The 20,676-nt window shown below is 50.2% G+C and overlaps 1 protein-coding gene across 3 annotated transcripts in view; it reads left to right on the top strand.

Annotated features, from left to right (window-relative positions):
• Nucleotides 1–2,777: 2,777 nt before the first annotated feature.
• PTGFRN (prostaglandin F2 receptor inhibitor) overlaps nucleotides 2,778–20,676 on the top strand; it is an 81,413-nt gene continuing 63,514 nt past the window's right edge. Inside the window, exon 1 of one of the 3 annotated variants that reach the window (XM_078072563.1) lies at nucleotides 2,778–3,377. In XM_078072563.1, coding sequence (XP_077928689.1) covers nucleotides 2,978–3,377 — 400 coding nt within the window. In that variant the 5' untranslated portion in view covers nucleotides 2,778–2,977. The remainder of the gene's footprint in view (nucleotides 3,378–20,676) is intronic. The other 2 variants (XM_078072564.1, XM_036071023.2) reach the window with 2 other exon arrangements.

The following is a 20,676-nucleotide window of genomic DNA, read 5'->3' as shown; positions in this document are numbered from 1 at the left end:
ACTGGGACCTTTTAATATTTCCATTCTCAACTTTAAATAATAGGGTGACTTTTCTGATCTCAGCAGGAAAATCCGTCAGGAGTGAGAGTGTGAGGACCTTCACCGGGTTTTCGGGGCAGTGCCTGTAGGCAGATATGTGTAATCCAGAGACAAGGATTGGCTGCTGTGACCAGAGCCTCCCATGGTCACTGCGATCTGGCGAAGGAAATCCAGGGTACGGCTCAGCTCCTTGGGGATGGGTGTGGGTCAGAGCTGCTGGAGAAATGAACCCTTTTGCCCCAGGCAATCCCGCAGACTAACCAAACTGAGAACAATTGGTTGGGGCGAAAGCCTTACCCGCAAAGGAGGTTACTCACTCTGGCAAATAAATATCTTTCATAATAAAAGCATCATCGGATTCCAGAGTCGTGAATGAACAAAGTGTGCTGGTCTGCTGCGGGTGTTATGTTTCTTTAGGATTTTACCCTTTGGTAGTCAGGGCTATGCAAAGGGTGGTGGTTATGAGCAACTGTCTGGAGCTGAGTTGTTAACTTACACTCATTTTCTGCTACAAAACGGCTGTCTTGGGCTGACTCTTGCGACATAGCTGACTGCCCACTACCAACAGGCTATCCACTTCAGTCCTCATTCTGCTTGCCCTGCCTGGACAGTCTTATTTATTATTTCCATTTCAACTACTAACCACTGTTATTTCCATGATTGAAAATGCATCATTAATTTAATAACACCTAGGGGTGGAGACGGGAGGGGAGAAGAATCCCTATCATATTAAATATACAACATCAACAGTAAGCACATCCCTACACCTCACAGCTAAAGACTTCCCGATCGTTCCAAACTCATTTCACAGTCATCTCCTCTGAGCAGCTTTTTTGGACAACCTTTCCCAGGACTGACCACTCCCTGTGTCACACCTGCACCTTGCATAGGCTGTCACACCTACCAAGTCGTGAAGCACAGACTGCAAGCACCATAAGGGCAGGAACTATCTTATCCATCTCTGTATTCCCAGGGTCCAGCCCAGTGCCTGGCATGAATTCAGTCTATAAATATTTACTGAAGACCTATCATGTGCCAGGCACACCTCCAGACTTGCACTTACTTGTTAAACAAAAGAGTTTCGGGCATTGACTCATTCCTTTTTTAGCCAAAAAAAGGGAGTGGTATGTATGTTGCGCTGTTTTAGTAGGCTCAAGCTGCCATGGTGAATGCCATAGACCAGGTAGCTTAAACAAGAAACATTTATTTATCATAGTTCTGGAGGCTGGAAGTCCAAGATTTAGCTCCTGGTGAGGGCCTTTCTCCTGGTTTGCAGATACTGTCTAGCTGTATCCTTACACGGTGGAGAGATCATCTGTTTTGTGTCTCTTCTTATAAAGGCACTAATCCCATTCACAAGGGCTCCATCCCATTCTCAGGACCTAATTACCCTCAAAGGCCCCACCTCCAAATACCATTAGGGGTTAGGGTTTTAATATATGAATGGGGGGGGGGGGAAGGATACAAACATTTAGTCCAAGCATGTGCTAACCTGAATGTCACCAAGTGCCAAAATGTGTGGTCCAGACATTAAGTGCTGTGGGTGGTTAAGAAAGGAAAAGATTCAAGTTTCCAGAGGGGCCAGGCCTTACTCTTCTTCTCTGTAGTTCCAGCATCTCCCAGGGCCTAACATTAGGCCTTGCATTTGAGGTCGATTGAATTAAATTCCAAAACTTCTCAGAGAAATTCTAGAGGGTTCCATGAGATGGGAAGAAGAAAGGGATTTCAGGGTGGGTGAACAGTATGAAGAAAGGCTCGGTGGCAAAAATGAAATAAAAATTTTTTGTGTTAAAACAGAATTTACCATTTTAACCATTTTTAAGTGTATGGTTCAGTGGCATTAAGACATTCCCATTGTGCCACCGGGGAAGAATTTTTGAGTGCCTTTCACAGGGGTCCATACCTGGCTAATCACACACTTGTAATTGGAAATAAGAAACACTTGTTAGTGGAAGTAATGCTGCATCAGAGTTAAAGCAGGGCTCCTGTCCCCAATCTGGGCAGTTTGTCCATTCACATCTGTGATGTGTGTTGCATGTATTAATGAAAGGCTGTGGTCCTGGGGGGCATTGGGCATCAGGGTTGCTCCCTATAGGAGCACCTTGTGAATCACCCTTGTGAAGTTTTAAACAATGAACACTATTTTTTTTTTTTTTTACTGGGCCTTTTGTATTCAAATTAGAAGCACAAAACCCTATTGTGGGGAAAAAAGAGTCTTTATTGGTAACCAGTTGTGTCCACTTAAAGCAACACATATTTAGTCTTAAGAGTACATTCCATATGAAGAACTGTAGCTATTAATACACTTCGTTTGTTTGTTTTTTCCCCATAGGTTTACTTGTGGGAAGTGTTCTAATCAATGCCATAGGCACCCTGGAGAGGGGAGGCCCACCTCCCGTCCACAGGGCTGCGAGCAGAGCCTGTGAGATCTAGGTTCTGCTCTTGGCACTTCGCTGTGAATCCTTGGGTAGGTCACCTGAACATTTATGGCCTTGTACCACGAAGAGGTTGGAACCCCCCATGACCTTTAAAGTCCTTTCATCTCTGGGAAAGTCCTACCTGAGTCATTTTTAGCAACAGCCCAGCGGCTGGTGGGTGGGGTGCTGAGCCTGGGACGAGTGGGTGAACGGCGGGGAGGGAGCTGAGGGTTAGCTCAGACACGCGTGGGTGACACGCAGACACGCGTGGGTGACTCCAGAGGGACGGGAACGCGGGGTGTCCCGGAATGGAGCTCAGGCGATGGGGTTTCCAGACGAGTCCTTCCCGGGCCAACTTTTAAAGGTCGGAGGAAAGTTTGTCGTGGGGCGGGGGCCCGAGGGGAGAGCGGGGTGGGCTCCGACGCCTCCTTCCCTTTAAGCGGGTGGCGGGGCGCTGCCTCCGTTACCTGGAGCGGGGAGGGGCTTGGGAAAGTTTGTGTTTGTTGCTGGCAGAGCGCCGGATGGGAGGCGCGGGCGGGCGGGCGCTGCGGCTCTTCCCTTTTGCTTTCGGGAAGCGGTCGGGGCTGCGCGCTCCTCGGCTCGGCGGGGCGGCTCCGGCGCCCGGCTCCCGGTGCCCGGCCGGCGGGAGGCGGGAGGCCGGCGGCGGGCGGGGGCAGGCGGGCGGGCGGCGCGGAGCGAGGGGCGCACGTACGGCCCAGCGCTGGGATTTCTCGGCTCGCGAGGAGAGCGGAGCAGGCGCGCGGCCCAGGCGGGGGAGTGCGGACTCTGGAGCAGCCGGAGCTGGCGGAGGAGGAGGAGGAGAGGCGGCGGGGACGCAGGAGGCGGGGGAGAGTCGCTCCCGCCCGGCGAGCATGGGGCGCCTGGCGCCGAGGCCGCTGCTGCTGGCGCTCCTGTGGCTGGGTGAGTGCGCGCGGGGCTTGGCGGGGCGCGGGGGCCGGGGGAGAGGCTCGGCGGGGGCGCAGCTGGGGCACGCGGCCTGGGGCGCGGGGGTGCCGGGCGGCTCCCGGGAGAGGCGGCGGGGTCCGCGGGCGGCGCGGGCCGGCGGGGAACGGCGCGGGGCCGCCCGGAGCCGGGCGCGAATCCGGCCGGGCCGCTCCGCCAGGCCGCGCCTCGCCCCACCTGTGCCGGGGGGAAGGGGGGAGTGGCCCGTGGCCGGCCTCCCCCAGCCCTCCCTACCTGTTGGCCGCTGGGAGCCCGGCTCACCTTGAACTCCGGGCCTGGAAGGTGCCCGCGGTCCCCCGGCCGCGTCCGCAGCAGGGGGGCGGAAATATGCGCCTTTGATGTGCCCCGCCGTAGCCGAGACCGGCCGACCCGTCCCTGGCACATGCCAGCCCACGCTGAGCTGCCTTTCCAGGGAAGGGAGACAATCCGCCAACTTCCTTCTACGAAGGTCACGGGGTGGCCCAGAGCGCTAGGAAAAATCGGTGTGCGCGTCCTTCGTCATGTTGGCGGTGGCTCGATATTCTGCCTCAGTCTTTTCCTTTAGCTCTTCTTGAAGCTGCCTAGCTGCACATTTGCACACAAAGACCTGGGAGCCTTGGCTTCTCCAACTTTTCCTACCTGTTACTTTTCTTCCCTTTACGGTCCCCTGTCTTCCACCCTCCCCAAACCTGGGTGCCTCTTGATAATTTGACCCAGCGCCGTCCCCCCAACCCAAGGAATCTTTGGTGTTTTTTTTTTTTCCTCCTCTCCATTTTCCTTTTACCCCATACACACAGACACCATTTTCGTGTAGATACACATGATTATGGTAATATGGTTATTTAACATAACTATGCAGTTATCAGCCATAGAAATACGTATGTTTGTTAAGTGCCCACCGAGGTGCTGGAGGGCTGACCCCAGGGCTTTGATATTCTTTAATATTCTTGGATCCCTTTGGTCTGTGTCAGCCAGAACAGAAGGAGTCCTGTGACCTGACCCAGGGTTCCCTTCCAAGCCCCTAGAGAAGGCAGATCTGAATCTTTTGCAGAATGCATGGTGTGTGGCGTTTGTCCCAGCCAGGCCCCAGCTGCACACAGGGCAAATGACTACTCTGCACTTACAGTCAGAGGGTCCCAGTGGAAGCCTCCCACAGCCATTCCCATCCTGCTGACACCAGGGCCCACATTGTCCCCACCCCCATGACTCCTGCTGCCGGTGGGCCAGCCTTTCTAGCTGCTACTGTGTTTTCTTTCTTCATCTTTGAAGGGTTTTCTGGAATTCACTCCCCAAGAGAGCTCATCCAGCCATATTGCTTTAGCTGCAACCATGTGCAGAACGCTTCCAGATCCTTCACTTAGTTTTGTAGCATGTATTGTATGGTCTCGGGTCCTAGAGCTTTCCCTTTCATACCGGGACCCCTGAAGTTCTCCATTTGTTGTGATAGTCCATACCCATTAATTGGCTAATGTGTCTGGGTCGAACCAGGCCATGCCCCATGGTCGCGCAGATTGTGCACTGCACGACCCTAAGAACTGCTCTTCACTTCGTAGCCAAGGTGAACGACCCTCTAGAGCTGTGCAGTTGACAAGCCATGTACCAGCTTCGATGGTGGGCTCACGTAGAAGTCTGAAAAGAATGCCCTTGAGTAACTATGATGAGGGAGAAAAAGGGAGAGGGGGCAAAGAGAGATGGGCAAAAGCAAAAATAGAAGTGGGGAAAGCACAACTTGGAGAAATCTTGGTTGTAAGTGCACCACTGTGTCCTGCGCTGCAGGGCATTGCATGTTAAGTAGATGTGAATATCTGAGGTGTCACCAGCCAGTGCCTTTCCACCTAACATCTCCTGAACTTGGTGTTGCAGATGACAGCCCTGCCCTCCGGTGTGCCCTCCAGCGTCTCACCGGTGTGGCTTCTTTGTGACCTCTGGGAAGCCCTCCATGTTGTACTGTCTCCTGAAACTTAATATGTTGATAAACAAGCTCATCTTCCCTCTTGTATTGCATCCTGAGCAAAATCTTGCCATCACTGCCCTCTGTGACCTCCATGTTCACACAGTCCCTCAACTCTGTGGCTTTTCCCCTAGCACAGACTGAGGCTTCTTCCCATTCTTCCTGTTTCTACAGCTACTGTCCTAGCCCAGGTTCTGATAATTCCCCACACAGAGAACTTTGGGCATCTTCCTCACTGACCTTTTCCTCCAGCCTCCCTTCTTAGTTCATTATTTTCCGGAAGGATCAGTTTTGGGAGTCCCACCTTTGCTCATTGGTTCTTTATGGTTTTTCTTCCAAGGATAGTCTGCCCCTTGTGTTGCTTCCCTCTGAATCAAACACTTCATTGTAAGGAAACTGTTTGCTATCCTTTACAGAGAATTGTGTGAACCTTCTGGCCTTTCCCTTTTCCATGGCCTGGGAACGTCCCTCCTGCTTCTCTTCTCTTACCTATGTATTCCCCTTTCCCCTAAAACTCGCTTCCTCCATGAAATTTTCCTAAGTCTCCCTCTCAGTGATCGTATCAGAACCCACTCAGCTTCCCGGAGCAGGGCCCTGTGTCGGACCTGTCTCGTCCATCCATTCATGACGGCATTTCTTGAATACCCATCAGAGTCCACACAACATCACAGACAAATGCCTCCCTGGGTGGTCGGTGCGGGTGGATGGACAGATGATAAATAAAACAGCGAACTGCAAGACAAAATGAAACACCTGACAGAAACACCAAGTGCTGGTAGGCAGCAGGGAAGAGGATGATTAATTTTGACTTGGGGTTAGTTTTGCTGAAAAGGTGGCATCCTCGAGGATGATTAGAATTTTGAAAGAAGGGGTGGAAGAGCATTCCAGGAAAAGCACACTTGTGGAAGGGCATCGAGTGTGGATAAAGTGAAAGTGCTCGGCTCATTCAGGAAGGGCATGTAAGTTCCATGGAGCTGGAGGTGGGAGGGGGAGGTTCTAATGGGAGAGCAAGCTGGAAGGGTGGGCTTGGGGAGCTCCTGAGGGCTTTTCGTGCTGGGCTGAGACGTGTGGGCTGTGAGGGATGGGTTCGTTGGTTTTGGGGGTACTGCCGGCCAGCCCGTACTTTTCCTCTAATGTCACTTATTTATTTCACTGTAGATAGTTGTCTGTTTCTGGTCCGAATCCTCACCCTGATTATATCCCCAGGGGCAAGGATCATGTTCATCCTGTTCACTATAGTATTCCTATTACCAATAGGGCACCTGGCAGCACATAGTAGGTATTTGGTAAATGTTGGTTAACTGAATAGATACATGCATATATCCCTTTATCTGTGGGTAATGGGTAGCCACTAAAAGCTCTCAGGGTGAAATTAATACAACACAGCAATGTGCTTGAGGAGGTCAGTCCTCACTAGTATACAGCATGAATTAGAGAGTGAGAGGAAGACCCGTGGGGAGGGATTAAGATATTCTCTTCATTTGTGTCTTTAAAAAAAAACAACTTTCAAATCCATTGAAATGGTTTTTAAATGACAAAAGCATTACCTCTGTATTTTCAAATTCAAATGAGATAGAAGAGTTTTATATTAATTAGGTAGACCAAACTGCTTTAAAAAAGAAAGAGACTTGAAGCATCATGGTTCAAACGATAGAAGTGTCTTTCATAACAGTGCCAAGGGGTGCTTCAGATGACAAGGGTAAGTGGTATCCCTGCTCCTTGCAGCCCTTCTTGCGCCCAGGCTGATGGCAGCTCCCCCGTCTTCAGCCCATCTAAGATCACTTTGGTTGTCCTCATCTCCTTTCCAGCCCCATAAGGGGGAAAGAGCATGGAGGAGAACGCATGGAGATTTCCTAGGCCAGGCTTTGAAGGGGCGCACATCATTTCTGCACACTTTCCATTCAGGAGAACTTAGCCTCCTCACACTAGCTGCAAGGGAAGCCGAGAAATGCAAAGTAGCCTGGCAGCCACCGAGCACCACCCGCTGTGGGAGAAAACAGTGGATTTGGGGGGAGAGCTAGCGGTCTCTGTGTCAGTTACGAAGGATGTAAGGTAAAAAGCTTAGCCCAGGCGGAGCCACTCCTATAATGTGCGCGCGCCCGTAATAGCGAATGTTTTGTTTCTTTTCTCTTAGTTTCTATAGAGGGCTCTGTACGGAACGGAGCAATAATAGCGGCCGTTCAGAGAGTACATATCGAGCATCAGGTTTTATGTGCATTCTCTTATGTAATCCTCACAACCCTTTTAGAAAGGTGCTGTTCTTTTCTCCACATTGCACACGAGGGAAGCGACGCCCAGAAAAGTTAAATCACGTGTCCGGAGTCCTACAGCTGTTCCGAGGCAGAGCCAGGATGTGATCATGGGACTCCACTGTGCCTGTACTCAGGAACGAGTTGACCGATGCTCGCCATAACCTCATGCTGTGTGTTGCCTGAGACTAGTTTCGGCAGAAAAGGATGGTCATGCTTTGACAGCCAGAGCGCAGTTGCAAACAAGAGGGTCTGGGGTGAGTGCAGTCCGGGTGCAGTTCCTGGAGCGGCTGTACCACGAACCCCCTCTCAGATGTGGCGACCTCTAACCCCTAGCAGGTCCCCACGCCTGCTCGGAGGGTTGGGACCCAAAGGCAGAAGGAGGGGGGAGACTGGCAGGAGGAACCCTAGTGAATCCACCCAGCTTAACGGTCTTTGAAGTGCTGTGGCCTTCAGAGATTCCTTGGCACTCATTTTAGCCTTGTTAACAGAATTCCTGTATCTGCCAAGCTGATTAATGCCTGCCCTGGCTATAATTATTCTTATTAGCCTGCTGAATAGGAACCCTAGTTGTCGGTGATCGTTCCTTACAGGGCAGTCGGACTGGTCGGCATGTATATGGCTATTTTGCTTTAGTCACGGAGCTGCAGAGCTGATTTTTACCCTGTAGATTGGATGTACATTTTCATATTGGCGCTGTGTCTGGCAGTTAAATAAGGTGTGTGCTTGTCTGTCAGTGTGTGTCTGCGTCTCACTTTATCAAACGAAGTTGGGGGGAAGCTGTCAGGGCAGCTCATAGCTACTCAGTTTAATTGCATCGGAGTCTTAAAGGCAGGGTAGCAAGGCCATTCGACTCTCTGCTTTGGGAAAATAACTTGAACTGGCAAAAATTCTTCATAATTTATCTTCTGGAAAAGGCGAAGTGCTGCAGTTGGCACAGTCAGTGGTTTTTAGATCTTGGAATATTTTTCCCCCACGCCAACTGTATAGTCTTTGCGAAGCAACAGAATTAGAGCCGGGAGTTAGCACCGTTGCGGACCAGCAGTGGGATTTCCAGGAGGCTAGAGATGGTGGCACTGTGTGCACGTTGGTGCCCTTCGAATGCTGATTTCTCCACAGTACTCCCTGAGTGTTTGCGTGACATTGTGGAGTCGCTAAGCAGCATGGTTCAAGTTTAAGTATGACGTTCTGGGACCGTAACTGCATCCTGCTGCGCACCTTTATAAGCAGCTGGAACGTGAGCATTTACATCATGAAGGATGTTTCCAGGGAATCGAGAAACATTGGCTGGTGTTGCCCTGTCTAGGGTGGATTTTGCTTAGCACCGTGAAGAACAGAATTATGATTAAGGGCTCAGGGCACACTTCAGAATGGGCGCTACCTTTGAATCCTAATGAACTAGAAGCGGTGTGCAGGCAGTTGGGTTACTTCTCAGAAGGGACGCCAGGCCAAGAGCATCCTGACGATGGCTCGTCTTTCGTCCTTACCTAGAGCTGGACGGGGGCAGAACTTCGCAGCTTGTGGGCCATGGGAAGGGGCCCCAGGTGGGTGGGAGGTGTGTCATGACGCTGAGGCCCTCAGCCCCCAGGTCAGAGCTGCCTCTAAAACCAGAAACCCTGTTTACTGAAGAGAGTCATACAGATATTATCACTTCCCGTGTGTCCTCTGATTTGACGGAGATTGCTGGTTACCTCTTTTACCCTGTCAGCCACAGCCCGTTAGCCCCGGCCCGGCCTTGGGATGAGCTGTTTGAAGATGGAAGTTGAGCAGCCCAGTGACCTGCCAAGGAGGTCATGTATTCATTCAGTGACTCCCGAGAGAGCGCACACTACTCCAGCCCCGACATTGTTCTGAGTGCTGATTGCTCAGTGACCCGAGCTGACTCAGGGCTGCCGTCCTGGAGGGGGGGGCGGGGGGGCACACAGCATGCGGCATGGACGGGTGGCGGGTGGTGTCACCACAAAGCGCGGCACCACCTGGATGATTGAGGTGAGGGTCAAGGGCACGTTCTCGGGAATGACGGCAGTGAGGGGGCAGGACCGGGAAAGGAGAGTTCTAGAAGGAGTGGGCAGGGACGGAGGAAGATCCAGGAGAGCCCTCTGTCAGAAGCAAGCAGAGAGGGTTTGAGGGGACTTGTTAAAGGGATTGGGCAGCTGCTGCTGAAAATGTGGGAAGATCAAGATGAAGAGAAGCCCTGGACTGGGAGATTGTGAGTCTGACGCAACAGTGAAGGAGGAGGCAGAAGCACCAATGTGGAGGAGTGAGCGGAGTGGGCTCGCCATCAGACGCCACAGCCCACCTTTTCAAGTGGTCCCCAGTGGGAGACCACAGTGAGGGGAGTAGCTTGGAGCGCGGCAGGACCAGCGACTTGAGCAGCACCCAGGGCTCCAGTGTGCCTCCTGGGAGGATGACGGCTGGGTCTGCCCTCTGGGGAAGGTGGGGCAGTGCGGGGTGGGGGGCTCCCAGGGCGCCCCTGGCCTTGGAGGTCGGAGCTCTAGGCCCGTCTCCCAGAGAGGAGGGAAGGGCGACTGTGCAGGGAGCACTGTGGTGTGGGACACATGGTCTCCGCCGTGCTCTCAACCTTTTTAGCCCAAAGAGTGGCCACAAAGCCCCAGGCATGCCAGTTAGAGGTTATCTGTGTGTTCCCTTTCATTCCCTGCACAAATGGAAAGTTTTCCCCCTGTTCCTCTGGATGTCTTCTTCCATGTTGATTGGTGGAATTAACCTACTTTCTGAGAGCTGCTTTTAGGCCTTCAGCTGTTAGGTGGCATCTCCATCATGGGGACTCTGTGGCTGTTTTATAACCCATCTTTGTCTCATCCTCATCAGCTAAGAAGATTTTGTATTACGAATAAACCATTCCATGTGCTTTTCTAAACGATTTCTGCTCGTGGAAATCCCTTATGTAGAGCAGAAGTAGGCGTCAGGCTTTGGAATCTGCCCTCCAGCAGCCCTCCGGCCTTGGGTAGGTTTCTTACCCTCTCTGAACCTCAGTTTCTACATACGTAAAATGGGACAGATATCTCTCTTGCAGGTTTGTCAGGAAGATTAAAAAGAATAGATCTAGAACAATGCAGACGTTAAACATTATGTGACCCCTCGAACTTCACCACTCAAAGTGGGGTCTGGGGACCAGCAGCATTGGCAGCACCAGGGAGAATCCCAGGGCCCAGTCCAATCTGCTGAATCAGAGTCTGCATTTTAACCAGATCCCCAGGGGATTCAAATGCCCACTAAAGTCTGAGAAGCCCTAGTCTGGAAGAGAGCTTGTCATCTCGGTTATCTGGTGGCCTTGGCTTCCTTGGTGAACTCTGAGGCAAAGGCTGTGGTCAGAGTCTGAGCTAGAGGAGAGCGGGCTGGGGTGGGCTCCATGGGAATGTGGCAGTCCTCCAGTTAGCCGTGAAGGGCGAGGTTAGCATGGGTCTGTCCTGGAGGCAGTTGGCCTGGTTTCTTGACTGTTCCACCAAGTTTGGCAGCCTGGGAGGGATGTGGTGTGATCTCTCTGTGGGATGAGGGATGCAGGAATCTGTAGCGAGCTGGTGACAGCATCACAGAGAAGGTTGGCCAGGTAGTCCAAGTAGGACAGGCAGATAAGTGAGGTTGGAAGGCCTGTGATGACAGGAGGTTTGAGGGACTAGAGCGCATGATGAGGGTAAAAAAGCAGATCCCAAGGCTCACAGGAGTGGGTGGGTTGGGAAGGTAGGAGGTGAGGATCCAAAGAGGTAACTTCTGAGTCCATGGTCTTGGAAGTGGAAATCTGGGCGGGCAGTAGGCTGGGCGAGCAGTAGCCAAAATAGACACTTAGCCAGAGTTTGTACCTCTCTGGGCATTTTGGCCAGTTTACCTCTAATGCATGACTGGGTTGGGCCTGAATGGATGAAGAGACAGTGGTGTGAGGATGCATTATGTCCAGATGTTGTAGGGAAAAGTCAGTAACCTGTGACTAAGATGAACTGGGGGCTGGGGAGAAACCAATATGGGGATTATTTCCTCCCTAAGAAATTCCTTCCTACCTTTTACATAGCACTTATTTTGTGCTAGGCACTGCACTTAGCATGTATGAACTCATTTAGGAGGCTTCATAACCCATGAGGTAGGCGGTTATTACTCCCATTTGACAGATGAGAACACTGAGTCGCAGAGACATGAAGTGACTTGCTCAAGGTTACAGTAACTGACAGAGCTGCAGGGATTCAGATTCACAGGGCTTGGCTCCAGAATCTGGGCTTATTACCACAGAAGGCTGTTCTGCATCTCTGTGTCAGTATAGATACTCAGAGGCAAACATGTGTCTGAAAACATAGGAGAGGAATTGATACAATTAGCCAAAATGTGACAACATTTGTTTCCCTGGCTTTTAAAACAGGAGGCATGGGTTCTGGCCCTTGACCTTCCACTCACTAGCTTTGTGACCTTGGACAAGTTGCTGACTAGCTCTTAGTCTCAGTCAGGTGGGGCCTGGGCTAGTTGATCCCGAAGGCCCCCTTCCATCTCCAGAACTCACTGAGTCCACGCTGACCCCTGCTGGTGGCCATATGGGCTGCTTGGTCCAGCCCTGGAGTCCCTGGCTCCTGGCCCATCCTTCTTCCCCAGCACTCCCCCTGTCTGCAGCCTGCCCCTCTCACCTCTCACCTGCCTGGCACCTCTCCACAGAGGGTCAGCTGGTGCCTCAGAGGGCGCTGGGAAGAGTTTGTTGTTTTGGCCCCATATTGGCAACCACTTCCTCCTTCCAGACTACTTCCCGTGCTGGGAAACAGAGCATTTTTCCCTGTGGTTCTCCAGGTTATGGAGGTGTCCCCACCCCCAGGCTAACTGCACCTTCAGGCGGACTTCTGGGAGAAGTTGCAGAAACAGTAAAACAGATAGGCATTTCTAGATGGCAGACTTTCTCTTATTACTAATTTTTTTTTTTTTTTTTTTTTGCAGTTTTGTTTGAGGAAATCAGCCCTAAGTAAGTTGCGGTTGAAATAATCAAGTTTCAGCCCTCAGAAATGTGACTTGTGTGTTCTTCCCCCATTTAGCCTTCAGGTCTAGGGGAGAGCCTGGCAGATGGTCCGAATACTCTCCACACCGCAGTGAGAAGAGACAAAGACATCTTTAAATGTGTCCAAATATTGACACTAGTTTGGATTTTCCACTTTCCTAAAGGATAGGAGAGTCGAAACTCAGACGTTTCCAATCAATAGCCTTAATTGGCTAAGAAATGTGTTCCTAGTGTTTGGGGACTTTCTTCCTTTCCATTCTCTTCGTCTGAAGGGGGGAGGTAAAAATGACGTGGGATGCAACACCAGCGAAAAGGGTGTAACCTGGAGACCCTCCATGTTGTTGATAAGGAGCCGTGTTTGTGGCCTTGGTCTTCACTGCAGCCTGGCTACTTTGGGACGTAACCCTTACTGCTGACCCAGTGGTGTTCTCTCACTCATCTTGGATGCAGAGATCTTTCAGGCTAACCAGGAGCCTTCTAGGAGGGAGTTCTTACAAATGTTTGAAGTGGCTTGCTGGCTTGTGCTATTCTGGAGGTGAAGGGGTGGGGAGTGCTTTATAAATGCACTGTCCCCGAGGATGTCCTAAGAGCAGAATATTAGCCCATTTGGTGTCCGTCCAGTGTGCCATGCTTTGCTTAGGTTGCAGTGAGGATTAAAAAAAAAAAAAAAAAGACAAAACAAAACCACTTTTGGCACAGCTATTCATTTTTCCATTTTCCGAAGGCTGGCACGTCCAAATGTTTTCTTATTTATTAGAAGACATTATAGTCCATCATCTTCGATTGAGAAATCCATCCAGTACGTTTCAAGTTCAGACCACAGTGCCTAGCCCGGAGCCTGGCACATGGTAGGCGCTTCCGTTGGGCAAAGTGAACACGGTGGTGAATAAATAATTCGTGCTCAACTACGACCCTACTTTACAATATAAGACATTTCTGCTCTTTCTTGTGATCTTAATTTTTAGAACTTCGGCAGCATTTAGGGACTATTTACGATGTTTCTGACACTGGGAGATTGCAAAGGAATTAGGAAACGGGGGCCAGCATGGAAACTGAACCAGTTATAACAGAATGGATCGTTGGTGCTTTTTAAACATCGAAGTGGCTGAATCATTAGATAGCTGTGCATATGGAGCTGTCAGAGTCATAGGGATAAAAGTGAGGCCGGGAGCTGTTATTATGGAAAGGCTGCATGGAGCAGGTGGGACTAGAAAGCAGTTTGAGCCAGGAGCAGGCAGAGCATTTCAGGTAGGAAAATGACCAGTGCGGTTTCTCGGAGGTGGGAGCAGATCAGTGTGTGCAGGTTGGCACTCCATTTGGGAATTAGCTGACTTAAACTGGAACAGTAAGGGAGACCTCAGGGGATGTGGATATTAAACTCTGTGGAGGAGAGGTTGGCGGGGAGGCAGAATGTGCACAAAGTCACCCTGAAAGGTGTTGGCCGCGCTCTCAGTGCCCACAGAGCAGCTAAGAGCCCACATGCGTAAGGCTGGTGAGGTCCGCTGGGGCGTGCAGGAAGCTCGCCTGCTAAATTAAGGTGATAAGTCAAGCCATAATCCTATTTGGGGTTGTTTCTGACGAGGAAAATGGCTCACAAAACAGTTATCGATACTCCCCTTAGGTATCTGATCAGAGCATTCCTTCAAAGTGCTAACACCTGATAAGAGACACAGATAAGTTTTAGAGGAAAGATGGGGAATTTTAGATGCTTTTCAGGGGAAACAAGGTTTATGCAATCATGTGGCCTGTTCATCAGAGTCCCACTTTAATAACAATTTATCCCACAAATAAGCTGCGTTCAAGGCATCAGTACGAGTCCCAGAAAGCTTAGTGTTGTACCTGGCTTGTAAGTAATGGGAGGAGGTACCTCTTGGCACATCTCTGGAGTCTCACAGAGGTAGCAAGGAGGTGTGAGCTGCCCATTTGTAGCCTCAGAAGCCACAGCTGGGTGTGAGTTTGGCCCTAAGAAAACAGCAATGCCGCAGCAAGGCAAGCTCTGCGTTCCGTCCAGCGTGTTCGTTGAGGGCATCTGGGCCTCCAAATGAAGAAGTGTGAAAACGGAACACGTAATTGAGTGGTGAGGACTCCTCTTGAAGTTTTCCCAAGTAACCCCAGCTCCATGCCCTTCTAGACGCCCATCTAATCTCTGTATGCAGCGCCCCTCTTTTGTTTACATGTCGTCTTGGAATTAATTCCATTTGTTTGAGTCTTTGGAGCCCACGTCAAGCCTCGCTGCCCCCAGAGGACGACACATTCTGATCCAGGACGAGGCTGCCCATGGCACATTCCTTTGTCGTGGGCTCTCATTGAGCCATGTCCCTTTGGAGCACAGCCGTCCACTGATGGTGATCTGTTTATTAGGAGGGGTGTTTGTGTCATCCCAGCTGTAAGCACCACAAAAACAGGGCAGTGTCCGTTTTTGTTTATCCCAGTATCTAGGAATTCAAGTCTGTGAGTGATTAGGTTAATTTATGTGAGTAGAGAACAGCTGTAGGTCTATATACAGGTACATGTCACATCTGCGCTGTGACGTACGTCACCCGTGTGAGATGCGTGTATAAAATCTGTGTTGTGGGACCGTAAGTTGTAAAGGAGGCAGAGGTTATCCATGTGTCCTTGCTCACTTTTTTTGTTGTTGTTGCTCTCACATGATTTCTGAGAGAATGGCTTGTGACTCCGTTTCTAGGACAGGTTTGTGGAGTGGGGTAGGCGAACATGGAGTCCACCCACGAAAACAAAGGGATGGGACCGTCTCTATTCTTCCTCGTGAGAGTTTCCCCAGTTTCTTCCTTGGCCACTGGTGCGGAAGACAAACGACTCACGGGTCCTCATTATTGTCCCCGCACTCCCCCCACCCCTTCCTCCCTTGGTGAGGTTGACACAACCTCTCCCATCCCAAACCGGAAGGGACAGCGGTGCTGCCGGCAGCACATGCCTCGTCTCTCCGTCTGCCTACTTTGCAACTCCTCCTTATTATCCACCCTAGGCCACGCATTATTCTAGAGCTCTGGGCACATGGGGACCTAGACACAGTCCCTCGACTCCTGTAGCTGCTAGTCTAGTTGTGGAGGCGTGACACATGCACAGGAGGAGAGGTGGCATTGAAGTGTCCAAGATGGGTCGAGACAGAAAAATGTCCAAAGTTTGGAGGAAAGGGAGAGTACTGGGGGCTAGTTTAGACGGAGATGCTCTTGCAGAAAAGGTCAGATGACTGACATAATCCTCCATACCTGTTTGTATTACTTACTACCTGTGTCTGCTCTGTACCTGTCAACACATCTTTTAGGCTTCCGTGCCATGTGTCTGGAATGAGAACCTTCTAAAAGGTTCCGAAGCACCCAGATACGTTGACTTCTCTAGCCCCAACGAAGAATGATGATAAAACCGATGTGTCAAACTTCAGGATTTGGAATATTGTGATTGTGTCACATCCCGAGGTGCTGAGGTCCCCACCCCGGGGTCTCTTGACTGATGCTGTGTGTTAATGGTGGCTCTAGCCATGGGCGCTTCTCTTTCTGTGATGAGCTTATTAGCAAAGAGCTTTTTTGAAAATGATTGATCAGGGGTCGTTTCTGATATAAATGAGATTAAGTAATGCCCGTTAACCCACCTAGACGATGATCCAAAGGTCAGTTTTGGTTCTAAAATTCCAGTTTGCAGAAGCTCCTTGAGATCGCAGTGATCACATCGTTCTATCCCCAGGCATGTTGCTGGGCTGGGAATGTGATGATGAGCAGGGAATGATCTGCCCCTTCGAGGGGCTCACAGTCCCATGCGGGAGGCAGATAAGCAAATAGGCTCAGGCTGTTAGCAGTGGGTGGGCCGAGTTGACCCCCAGCAGACACATTCAGAGCTCAGGCCAGGGAAAGGCAAGGGGGGATCAGGAAAGGCTTCCGTAAGGTGGACTCACGTGAGCTCACTAAGTCTTGTCGATCAGTGGGGTTTTGTCTGACAGAAGGGGTGGGTTATTTGTTTCAGGCAGAAGGAAGAGCATGGGTAAAAATAGACCTATTTATAAGAGTATGCTGGTTTTGCATGAAAAAAACTTTTTGTGGTTGAAGGGGAAGGTTGTGTTAGAGGTTCTTCAGAGGGAAAGAGTTGGGACTGGAGAGAAAGTCATAAGATTGGGAAGCTCTTTGAATGTCACCTGGAGGAGTTTAAGCCTGGTGTTGTAGGTGAATTTGTTTTGTTTTTCCGGTTCTGTCTTCCCTAGAATGCCCTAAGCCTCTCATGTGCTTTATTTACTTATATTTTAAGATTCCCATTGTTGGAGAACTCATCTTCTGGCCTTTCGGCATAACTGCCACACTGTTCCTGTTCCTTTCACCTCAACTCTGACACTTGGCTAGGCATTAGCTTGGCAGCTTACCTGGTGGTGTGGTTCAGCACGCACTAGGTGTGCAGTAAAGGCCTGCTGAGTGGAGGACTGAAATACCAGATTGACGGAGCCGAAGTCTTCTCCCTGAAGGGCATGTGAACCCAGAGTCTTCTGGTCAAGCCGGATTACCACACTGTATTCCTCACTGGGCTTCAGTGGGGAAGCTGGGCAGGGACCTCCACACAACCCATGGCATCTGACAACGTGCCTGGAGATGTGAAGAGTGGACTTAAGGCCTTGTTGGGGAAGAAGGATGAACAAGGCAAAGGAAGAACAGGAAAAAGGTACAGGAAACAGTGAAATAGGGAGAAAGGACAAAGCTGCCCATGGTAGGGAGTGGGGGAGAATTTCAGCTGCTACCTCAGGTGCCTTTTATGCCCACATGCAAGTCTAAACCCAGTATGAATCCCCCATTCTCTTTAAACTGGAGACTGAAAGGAGGACCAGGTGTTCACACAGAACTTGGCAGACTATGTTGGCTAGTTCAAACATGGGGAGAATTGAAAATGGCTGAGTAGTGCAGGATGCTGGGCAGTGCTTGGTCCACTAGCAGCTGTTAATTTTATAGAATGCTCTAGAGTAATCCTTGTGGATAGATCTTGCCTCAGCCTTTTCGGTCTCTGGTCCTCAGACCGAGAATTGCTTAAGTCACTCCATGTGTATTGAGATATTTTGGTTACTCCTCAGCGCAGATTGCCGCAAAGTGGTTTTCGCCTCTGTCCTTTGGTCACCTGACTTCTCTGAACCTCAGTTTCCTTATTTAATTCTCTCAAGGTTGAGTATTCAATCATGTGAACAGGATTTGCTTTGTAAAGCAGTGCTATAAATGTAAGGTGGTTTCTGTCAATTACTGAGTCCTTGAGGGCAAAGCTGTCTGCTCAGTACTTGGCTTACTGTATCAGTTTGGGTTCCATCAGCGAGGCAGAGCCACCATAAATATTATGGAACGAGGCATGTGTTAGAGGAATTAATCTGTACACAATTATGGGAGGGGCCAGGGAAGTGACAGCTTGGAAAGGCGAGCTGGAGGATCAGAGGAAAACCACTAGTCAGCCCTCCTGAAGCACTGGTGGACAGGCTGGGGCTTGCAGAGCAGCCTGGGAGCCACGCAGAGGGGCGTGGGGAAGGGGGGATGGCATAGGAGTCTGTGGAAGGCTACCACCTCTTTAGAGCTACCACCTCCGACTTTGCAGCCAAGCATCTGGTGGTCTCGGGGTCATGTTGGTCAGTAAGGATAGTACTTGGGAAGAAACCTGGAGCAGAAAGAACGAGGACAAACTAGTGCCCACCAGCACCTGTGCATCCGTCTCTCGCCACCGTTAACCATGGTGACCACCAGAGCATAATGGCTGCAGCTTCCCTTGCTTCCACCTCCCAAATCTCAAGTGCACTTCTATTTTGTCTAACTCTTAACCCGGAACTGCACAGGGAGGAGGATTCTGGGAAATGTAGTTCCAACTTGGCCAAGCTGACATAGTACCCAACCTCATAATTTCATAATAGAGAATTAAAGATTTGGCAAGGCTCTGGCCTCCCAGGATCTCTTGAAGGCCACAGAACTGGACGCGATGTCATGGTTATATGATATAGCATTTTACCAGGAAGAAGTTCAGTTAGTTAATGATCCAGTCTTTTAAAACGTGACTTGCAGTTGTGTTTCTCAGTTGCTGGTGGCCCTGCATCTCTCTGATCTTCCTTGCCATCCTGTGTATAGTGCCGGAGGTGACGGTTATCTCGGCACCAAAAGCTAAGTAAAGGTGGATTGGTCCTGAAGAGCCTGTCCGTTCTGGTGGAATCCATCTCCTTTCTATTACAGAGTTATTGTTTGACCCAGGGAATATAGATACTTACTCCTCCTTGCCCTGTAGGAAGGCTCCAAGATTTCCAGGTATGAATGGCTACAGACTAGAGCCAGAAGTTATCATATAGAGGTTAGGTGAGAACCAGGTTTAGATCTCTGGACCACCCTTCTCCACCCCATGGTCTTTTAGGCACACTGCCCCTTCCTCGTGCGTCCGCAGCCAGCCTGGGCCAGCAAGGACCCGGGGAGTGCTTGCTATGGTAATTAGCTCCTGGGAAAAGAACCCAATTTGTGAGATTTAACAGCCATACCTGGACCTTGTCATCACTCAGAAGTCTTTCACCTTTTTGATTGTCATCTCTGATATTTCCCTTTGTGACCGCAACCTCTTCCCTTTACTCCGTTCACATTTCCCCGTGTCTGTGGAACCTGCTCTTCATCCTCCCTGTGATCCCTTGATCTTGAACGTTCCTTTGTCCAGCCCACCAGGCCACTCTCACGGTCCTGGGCTCTACTCCCGGTGGTGTGCATTTCAGCAGTGGGCTGAAGGACCCTCTCCCGTGCTCCTTTGTCAGTCCTCACGCTGTGGTTGAATGATCCCCACTTACCATTGTCTCTGAGCCTGAGCTGGGAAAATCTCAAACCCTGAGATCTGAGTTTCCCAAAAGTCAGGGTGTCTTTACCGCATGTCAGCCCTCTCTTGTATTCGTTCTGTGATGGTTTCCGATTACATTCCTTCTAATGCTCGTTCTGAACCTTTTCTGTGAAAAGGGTCGCAACCCCTCTCTGCTACTTTACTGAGACATTGGAGACGAACCTAATGTGCCTCAAGCTTTTGCCTCAAAACTTTTCTATAATTTTACCCATCCTTTTCTCCTAAATTCTAACAAAAGTAAGGGCTCTATTTTTGGCTCCTTTTTCCTCTTTATGTACATACTCTCTCCCTGTGTGAACCCATGTGATCTGTGGCTTTAAACACCATCTATGTACTGATGACTCTTTAATGAAGGTCTCTGCTTGGGCCTCCCCCAGCTCCAGACACACACAGTTGACCTTAGAACAACATGGGTTTGAGCTACATATGCGGATTCACCTTCATGTGGATTTTTTACAGTACTATAAACGTATATTCTCTTTCTTACGATTTCCTTAATATTTTCTTTCCTCTGCCTTATTTTATTGTAAGAATATAATCATCCATAGAACATACAAACTATGTGTTAATTGACTATGTTATTAGTAAGGTTTTCAGTCAAGAGTAGGCTATTAGTAGCTAAGTTTTTGGAGAGTCAAAAATTATATGTGCATTTTTGGCTGTGTGTGTGGGGGGGGGGTCAGCGCCCCTAATCCCCATGTAGTTTAAGGATCCACTGTACTAGCTGTATCCTGACTCCGACCACTCCTGAGAATCACCACCACTACAACCTGAGGCCAGGCGTCTTGTACTTGGTCTACCATAACTTCCTCCATACTGGTGTCCTTGCTTCCAAATTGGCTCCACCATAATCCATTTTTCACGCAGCAGCCGGGGCGAACTTTCTACAAAAAAGCAGGGTCGGTCATTCCCTAGCTTATGTGCTTCCCATTTCAGCCAGAGTCCAAGGCCTCTGCCCCTCATTCATTATAATCCAGTCACGCTGATCTTTTTTTTCCCATCCCGTGAACACACCAAGCTTGCTCCATCTTAGTGCCTTTATATTAGCCATTCTCTGTGCCTGGAGCAGTCTTGCCCCAGAGATTCCGCCCCCCCCCACCTCCTCTTCATTCTGGTCTGAACTCAAGGTCAAGGTGACCTTGTGAGAGGGTCCACCTTTCCTGACCATGCTGGCTAAAGCAGCCTACTCCCCGCCCCCGTCACTATCACATCAGGTTATTATGATAGTGTTTATCAGCCCTCTGGGTCTGTTCTCACTCC

Source organism: Halichoerus grypus, chromosome 5 (assembly GCF_964656455.1).
Source record: "Halichoerus grypus chromosome 5, mHalGry1.hap1.1, whole genome shotgun sequence".
Lineage (NCBI taxonomy): Eukaryota > Metazoa > Chordata > Mammalia > Carnivora > Phocidae > Halichoerus > Halichoerus grypus.
Note: the sequence above shows the minus strand (reverse complement) of the source record. Positions and strands in the feature narration are given on the sequence as shown.